At 42.5% G+C, this 8695-nt stretch overlaps 1 protein-coding gene across 1 annotated transcript in view; it reads right to left on the bottom strand.

Moving 5' to 3' along the window:
* LOC119286807 (homeobox protein KNOX3-like) overlaps nucleotides 1-5212 on the bottom strand; it is a 7546-nt gene extending 2334 nt beyond the window's left edge. Inside the window, exons 1-4 of the mRNA XM_037566265.1 lie at nucleotides 5080-5212; nucleotides 4535-4987; nucleotides 4207-4329; nucleotides 3962-4106 (exon numbers count right to left, since the gene is read on the bottom strand). Of these exons, the coding sequence (XP_037422162.1) occupies nucleotides 3962-4106; nucleotides 4207-4329; nucleotides 4535-4918 (652 nt within the window). The 5' untranslated portion in view covers nucleotides 4919-4987; nucleotides 5080-5212. The remainder of the gene's footprint in view (nucleotides 1-3961; nucleotides 4107-4206; nucleotides 4330-4534; nucleotides 4988-5079) is intronic.
* Between the last annotated feature and the right edge of the window lie 3483 nt (nucleotides 5213-8695).

Genomic DNA, 8695 nt, shown 5'->3' with positions numbered 1-8695 from the left:
GGTACCCCATAATAGTTTGTCAAATGTGGATCAAAGGAATTCCCTCTTTCCACAAACATTCATAAGAAACCCGTGTCCAGTGATAGTTGATACTTCGTAAGCACAGATATTGAATGAACTTTGACATACTACCTCTGTTTCAAAATAATGGAAGTTCTGGATTTATCCCAAGTTAACCTCGTTTAAGTTTGACCAAGTTTATCGAAAAATATATTAACATCTATAACACCAAATCAGTCTCGATGCTTTATGGCATATATTTCCATACGATCTTAGCACAGTTTTTTATAGAGTTGGTCAAACTTGAGCAAGGTTGACTTAAGATAAACCTAGAACTTCAATTATCTTGGAATGGAGGGAGTATCAAATTATATGGATTCAACAAATTAAAATAATGTCATAAATCTGGCAAAAGAAAATCATTACATATAAATTACACGTGTCTCATAATTTTACCACATTATATTAGAAATAAATCATGCTGTCCAATACATATAGTGCAAATATAGTACATGTGCATATGTGAGCACCTTACGATGAGGTGGCACCTTACGATGAGGCAATGTTGTTAGTAATGTTATTTTTCTTCAGATTTCAGTTATGTTGATGCATGGGTATTGCTTGTACTACAGATAAGCAACTTTTTGCACATGTATAAGTTGAGATGCATCGATGTCTGATGCATATGGTACCTATACTGGACTGGTTAGGAGCTTAGGATACAAGACTTGGAGAAAGCACGATGGTATGCTAAAAAGAAATGGAAGAATAACTACTCTTTGAAGAAAAAAAATGCTAAAATACTCATGTACAAATAAGATGCGTACGTAGGGTGGGTGAAAATCATGGGTATTATTTAGTGATCAAATTTGAGTAACGAATTGTATTTTCTATAAGTTCATTTAGGAGATTATGTATAGAACATGTCTTTACAAACATGTTCTGCTTCATATGAAGTATTCCTATTCCTCCATAGGAACAATGTTATGCAGTAATATAGTTCAAGAGGATTGATCAAATCTTGTGCCAGAATGTGTTAAACAATGCTGCTGAAAGTTAAATAGAATTGTTTGCTGATAATCATTGATAACTAGTGATTACTATGCTTTTCCATAATTACTCAACGGAACAATCTAAGTAGTACCATCATAGGAAAAATGCCCTAAATTAAACCATGCCACAGGAGTCACGTCATCAATTTATTATTGCATAGAGTATATCAAATAACCCAGCTTTTCAAAAAAGAAAACTGAAGCGGCAAATATGAAAAACCTCATACATGCATTACCAAATAAAATCAGAAGAATGCTGAGTACATATAACAAGGCATGTGCTGTACAGAACCTGGACATGGTATTGTATGCAGTGGGAAGGCATGAAGCTTGTAAAGCTAAGAACGGAAGCAAATGATTATGGATTTGCCAGCCAAAAAACTACTTCCCAGGGAAGTTTGGGTTTAAACCTGGGATCTAGTAGAAACCACAGAAACAATGCATTGAGATGCAACTGATTATCTGAAGGATTTTGTTAATGAAGACATGCATGCATGCAGATGAAAGCATCTCATCAAATCGTCAAGTCATGCATGTGTGTTTTTCTCCAGTTGCATTGTCTTTTCCAGTGACATTCCAATGCAAACTCAGTCAGCCCTTTACCCTTTTGTTTTCTTTTGGTTGCTTTTTACTACCAGGCAAGTTTTCAGTATCTCTTTTGGCCTTACCTCAAGACAAACGGAAACTCGTGATATCTGTGTCCCCTGCTTTTGCATGGCCTTGAAAGAATGCATGCAACGAAGAATCTTGGAGGACGGGTGCAACATCAATCAGAAAAGAAAGCTTTGTTGTTTTCTGATGAGCAAAAATCCATACATCTAATTTGTAAATGCAATTTATTAACAGGAGATATGTTGTGGTAATTAGTCTAGCATTTTGCCCTTCAACTTGTGATGTTAGAAAACTACATTATCCTTCTCTTGTTTTATCCAAAACAATTTTGTTATTCTCTTGGAAACACTGAAAAGGAAAGAAAAGAAAGGAGAACACATGTAGATATGTGGAGTACTCCAGTAGTCTAGCAAGAAGTATATAGGACAGAGAACAATTGAAGCTGAGGAGAAATATGAGTTGACGTCTGAAAAACGCAGACGGGTTTGAACTTGGACTCGCCTCGGAAAGCATCCAATGTCTCTTGACCGCCATTATTCATGAGAGAGAGAGACCATAGATAAGGCTGTCGCAAAATACAGCAACATGGTATCTAGTCTAGCTACTCCTACACCCTATCATGCATATAATATTGCTGCCAAGGAGATCACGCATAAATTGCTGGAGATCTCACATCAAATAATGGCAGCACTTAACTGTTTCTATGGTTCTCGAGGCACATAGACCAGTGTCTGGCAGTCCATGCCATGCCACTGCAACTGGTCAGAACCCATCAGAACACACACAAAGAACTAACCCCAGCCACATATGCTATTTACTCATCTGTCTACCTATGCATCTAGTATCTGAAACATACCATTTCAAAAAAATTATTTTTTTGCACAGGATTGACCTGAGCTTTGAGGGGGGTTAATTCATGGAAATCTGAAGGCACTACTATTGATCTACAACAACACATCAGATGGCTGCACCGCATGCTCCAATAATGAAGTGATTGTGTGGCATGGTACTAGCTAGTACTACTCCAGTACCAGTGCTGGCAGCAGACGTGTGAGTGAAAGCCCTGGGCTGAACGACTGTGCAGGTGTGTGGGTAGTAGTACCAGTTGCCACTATAGCCTCGTGATAGGTCATTAGAAAGGCCCTGGCATCATCGTGTTAGCCTTGGCACACCCTGTACATGTGCATTTTAAAATAAAATTTAGCAAAGACTAAGAACACACGTCGGACCCTATGATCTAGGCATGCATGTACATCTGGAAGACCACACCCCGGAACAAAAAGATTCTAGGACAAGAGATAGGTGCATGGATTTCTTGAGGGAGGGAGAAAGATGACAAGAATGTTGTTCTGGCTTGCGTGACAGATGGGGGATGAACTGAGCTGAGCTGAGCTGAGCGTCTATCTCTCTCTACACAGTAAACACTCACTACACATGCATGTGTATACAGGTAGTACTTGCTCCACTGACATACGGCAGTGAGACTCCTCGGCCTTGCACTGTTGGGCTGCACAGTGGCACCCCCTAAAACCCTAGAAGAAGAAGGCTGGCCTGCCTGGCTGGGTTTCCTTCCATCAGCATGGAGAAAAGATGGCTGAAGCAAGAACCACTCGGAGGCACATGCACATGCTCCTCCCGAAAAGGAATCGTTCTAACGCCACATAAATTCCAAGAACCGAACACACCACCAACTCGTCGATCTGGAGGAAATCAATCAATGGTTTTTGCGCAGTTAATCTGTCATCAATCATGGAGTACGATGAGAAGGTGTGTGAATGGAAGAAACTGATGCGTGTGTGTTTGGAGAGGAGAGGACTATTCATTTCCAGCAGAAGAAAAGATCCATGGATGCCCAGGTTAGAAGAATCTCTAGTACGCATGCTCCTTCAGGAAAAGCCAGCGGCCAAGCCGGGAAAGAATCTTTTCGGGGGGAAACCCTGACGAGGAATGCCGCGACATTAGAACACCAAGAGCACCCTGATGAGGAATACTCTCTACCCATTCGTGCGCACAGTTCCGCACATGCAGATGCAGGCACAATCATATATACCAGGATGCACGAGAAAACGATATTTATTATGGAATTGTTTTTACGGACCCAGGAAATTTCTCATTCAAAAAAATCTGTTAAATCGAAGTCAATAAATTATGATGCGCAAGAAGATGAAGAAGAAACCAGAATAGGGAGAAGCAGATGAAGAAATCATGCAGGGATCAATAGCAAGCAGCAAGACGGGGTATGGATGGATGGATTGATTCGTGGTTGCAGGAGCTAGCTAGCGAGCTGTTTTCTTTACCGGAGGAAAGGATATTGCGCAGCGATCTGCCGGAGATGGAGAGGGAGTTGAGTTGCGTCTCCACCCTCCTCAGGAACTCCATGGCCTCCTGCAGCGGCCTCGTCAGCTCCTCCCGGTACTTCACCAGCATCTCATGGTACGCCTCCTGCGCGCGCACCAGAAAAACAAGAACGAACAGGTCACCTCATGTGAGTACTAGCTACACAACCTAGGAAAAATGTTCCAAGATTTATCGGTTGGCGCACCATGAACTGGTCCAGCTCCGGCTCCGTCGCGGTGCCGAGGCTGCCGAGCGCCGTGCGCTGTCGCAGCTCCAGGTCCTGCGCCACCGCCGTCAGCCTCGCCAACACCTCCGGCGGCGCCCCCACCTACAGACCACCCAGGCTAAGCACAAGTACTTCCCAACAATAAACATGGATGCACTGTAGCTACTATTAAAAGGCAAGCAAGAAAGCATGCATGCTTCATGTTTGACATGAGATGTAGAAGAGAAACTTCTCGTGCAGGAGCAGAAGCAGATGCAGCACGGCAGGGCTGCTGTTAATGTTACCAGTACTAAGAACCATCACTTGCCTTCTGGCAGTCAAGGTAGGCGGCGAGGAGGGAGGAGTAGTGGGGGTGGGAGATGATCTTGGCCTTGATGGCCTCGACGTCGGCGGCGTAGGACGACGACGACGGCTCCTTGGCCGCCTTGGCGCACGCCTCCAGGAGGCTGCCGTTGGCCAGCTGCAGCACCGGGTTGCTACACCCGGTGCCGCCGCCGTGGCTTCCACTGGGCGGCGCCGTGTTCAGGGAGAGAGGGCTGTGCGCCAGATAGCCGGCGGACTGCTGCTGCTGCTGTTGCTGTGGGGGCGGCGCGATGACGGCGCTGAGCGGCGAAGAGCCCCATGGGAGCTGGCTGTGGTGCTGTCCGTGGGCGGTGGCTCCCAGCCCGAAGTGGTGGCCGATCTCCTCCATGGGCTATCTCTAGTGATGTAGTGGTGCAGCGATCGAGCTCTCCCGGCGACGCTGTCCCCGAGCTAGCTCCTGCGCAAAAGGAGACGGATTGAGCTTGAGGTGAAGTTCTTGGGCGGAGAGAAAGAGAAAAAGGGTTTGGGTTTGGGGAAGGAGAAGGGTACCTGCCTGCCTTGCCTTGAGCGGAATAGCCTTTTCTCCTTCTCTCTCTAAGCTATCATTAGAGGGAAGGAGATGGGGAGCGAGAGGAAAAAGCTGGAGGGCAATACTGCAGTACACATCTCGACTTTGGAGAGAGAGACAGTGTAGTGTAGGATGGTGCGCTGTTGTACTGTAATGTATAGTGCTGTGTCTGTGGGGGCTTTCTTTTTCGGGTCAAATCAAAGGGCTTGGAGTGGCTTTGTAGGGAATTTTTGTAGAATCCCCGGTGGAGACGAAGCTGGTTTTGTTTTGTTTTTCCTTTTTTTTCGCCCAAAGGATTTACTCTCGAGCCTTCTTTTGCTTATAGGATACGAATATCATACGAAGTGAGATGAATGTATCTCAACTTTTATAAGGAAAGAGATGTACAATAATTTGAAGCATATGATAATATTTTTTCCATTGAGTCTATCCTAATATTTTTTGTCTTTTAAAATGTGAAGGATGGATTTCTGTCCTACGTAGGAATATGAATTCATTCATAAAAACCAAAGGGCTCCAAACGTTTTTTTCAAATTATATCCTATAGAATACATACAAACCAAAGGAGGCCTCAGATTGTAGAGCAGGCATTGCTATTGTATTGATGCATTTCACTGACGTGTGTTTCCTCACAGCCCAGCGAGAAAATTAATCGTACTTGAACTCACTGGCTCATAACAAGAACATCATCAAACTTGAGTAACAATACAATACGATACTTATACATGCGAATACATGACATCTACAATCATATATATGGTCTCGGCTATGATAGTGTTATCGTATTGTCGCATCGTTGCATTTCGTACGGCGCTATCCGCTGCCAAAGGAGGGAGATGATCGACGGGTAATAGGAGAATCTATATTTTTTTAAGGAAAGCACACATATATTGTATGTGTGTGTCTAGTGCACATCTAGATGTGCTCTACTTATTGCACATCTAAGTGAGTGAATGAAGCATAAAGAGTACAAAAAAAAAGAAAAAGAAAATATCCACACAAATCTCAACATAAGATATAGCAAAACTGATATTGTATACGTGGGCTGCTTAAATAAAATTCTTTGGTTACACAGGTAGAGCTAACAACTGCAAGTACTGGGTTCAAGTCCCGGCACCCCATTTTTTTACTACTACTGTTTTTGGGCATGTAGCAAAATTTAGTAATATACAAACTTCTTCAAATTTCTTTAATATGAAAGCTGGTACAAAATTATTTTTGCAACATTAGAAACTTGATATAAACTTCAATACAAAATTGATCTATTCTATAAACTTCAATACAAAATTGATCTATTCTAAAATAAAAACTTGATACATAATCCAATATACCTAAATAGTTTATCCTCACTATCGTTATTATCTTAATATGCATGCATGCCACATCATCAAATGGCCACCATAACATGCATGCTTTTATTTACGTTATTAGTTTATCATCACTACTTCTATTTATTTTAAAATGCACACATGCCACCTCATCAAAGGTCCACTCAACATGCATGTGATTTTTGCATTGTATTATGCTACTTATATTCAATAAACATTTTTCAGCTATATAATAATCATATACAATATATAATATGTATTTTTAGTTTTTGTTCTTATATTATTTATCCAATGTTTATGTTTTATACAACTAAATCTCAAATATATATTGCAACTGATTCATGTAGCAACGCATAGGGATCATCTAAGCAAAATTGATCCATTCAGCAAAACAAACTTGATATAAAATTGGTCCATTCAGCAAAACCTGATACAAACTTGATACAAATTGCATAAGTCAGCAACAACATATGAACATGATGTTGCCATTGCGATGTTCAGCCATCTTTTCTATCAGCAACATCACAATGTTCTGTTGCAATATTCAGAAAAATATGAACACTTTAAGCCTATGTTAAGACAAGAACAAGACCATGCTCCAACCTTGAATCATATACCAAATAAATTGAACATTCTTTCATCTTCTTCAGCAACACAAAACTCATCATAACTTGATCATGATTAATTAAACATAACTTGTTCAGCAACATAACACATTGTTATACATTACTTGATCATGACTAATTAAATATAACCTATGCATTAGTTAATCAACCATAACCATGAATCTAGCAAGGCCGGTATCAGCTGTTGAGCTAACTAGATAAACTTCTTCTGAGGGTTGGCATCATAATTAATTGTGCATAAATTTTGCAGAGAACTGGCATCATCTGTCCAGGCTAACTACATGATTTGATGTAGACGCTCTTTGACTTCATCATCCAACGAGTAGCAGCCTCCACCAGATCATCAATCAATCTGCAAAACAGCGCGGAATTAGTTAGTACATTTAAATACAAATTGATGAAACGAGGAGAAGTAACGATCGGAATACCTAATCTGGTTGCTGCTGCCAAGCGGAGTAGCCCCTACTGCTCGTCGGCAGAGTGATGAAGGACGCCAAGCCTGCTTAGAGAGTGGGGATGCGGGAAGAACTACGAGGCAACTACAAGACCGTCGCCTACAAGCTTCTCCCTGTTAGTGGCTTCAACTTATCGTCGTCCATCACCTTCTAATTCCTTGGCAACGATGCCGACACCTCCATGACCACCCCCACGGCATCATCCTCCGGACCCAACGGGTGAAAAACGCAAGAAAGGTATGCCTTCCAATGCCCTTGGTGCACCGAATCCCCTCCGACTCCATCATTACCCAGTAGATTATCTCAACCGGAAGGGCTCCGTCTCTAATCACCCGCCGCTTCTTCTCCTTCGTGACAGCCAACACAATCCCCAATGATTCCATGTAGAGCACGGCCCCGTTAGGAAACCAGCTACAGATCTCGTGGAACCTAGTGAAGAATCTCTGCGAGTTTTGGAGTGATCTCGCCCAACCCAGTTTTTTTTGTAAGAATGATCTATTCAACCCAGCAAATGGGTGGATTTCTAAAAAAGGAAATGGACTGTAAATTCTCAGAAAGATATGGGATGCATGTCCGCAACATCATTTTTTCACCCAGTCCAGCAATTAGGTATATTTAAAGAAACTCAAATGGATTGTAAATTCTTAAAAATGCAAATGGCATAGGAATTCATGGCAAACTTCCAGAGCACGTATGTCAAGCCCCCAAATTCTATGCCCCGACCCTAGTGGTGCAGAAACTAAGAGAGTCTGTGCGAAAATTCTAGAACCGTTTACTTACAAAGAAGAACCAGATAGTTGACTACAACGACGTAGAAGCCCTAGTGGCATTTTGGAACAGCACCAATGACGAGTGGTTGTCCAGTGACTTTGGACAGTTCAAGCATAGGACCATGGCCGCTCTCACGCAAATGATGTCTACTTTTTGTGTCGATGAGGACAACTGCCTCTTAAAGAAGAAAGGCCGGAATGACAACCCGAGCACATCTGAAGTGTGAGACGAAAAGGGAAACAACAACGCAACCGGAGGAGCAAGTGTCACAGCAGGAGCAACAACAACGCCGAGGACGGCAAGGTCAATGCCGGTTTCGGCAACCGATGTTAAGGTGGCAGAAACACGAGGAAGCCCTTCCAGGGGCGTAGAGGTGATAAGTCTTAGTTGAATAAAATCTTGGACCAGCCCTGCGCC

Source organism: Triticum dicoccoides, chromosome 4A (assembly GCF_002162155.2).
Source record: "Triticum dicoccoides isolate Atlit2015 ecotype Zavitan chromosome 4A, WEW_v2.0, whole genome shotgun sequence".
Taxonomy (NCBI): domain Eukaryota; kingdom Viridiplantae; phylum Streptophyta; class Magnoliopsida; order Poales; family Poaceae; genus Triticum; species Triticum dicoccoides.
Note: the sequence above shows the minus strand (reverse complement) of the source record. Positions and strands in the feature narration are given on the sequence as shown.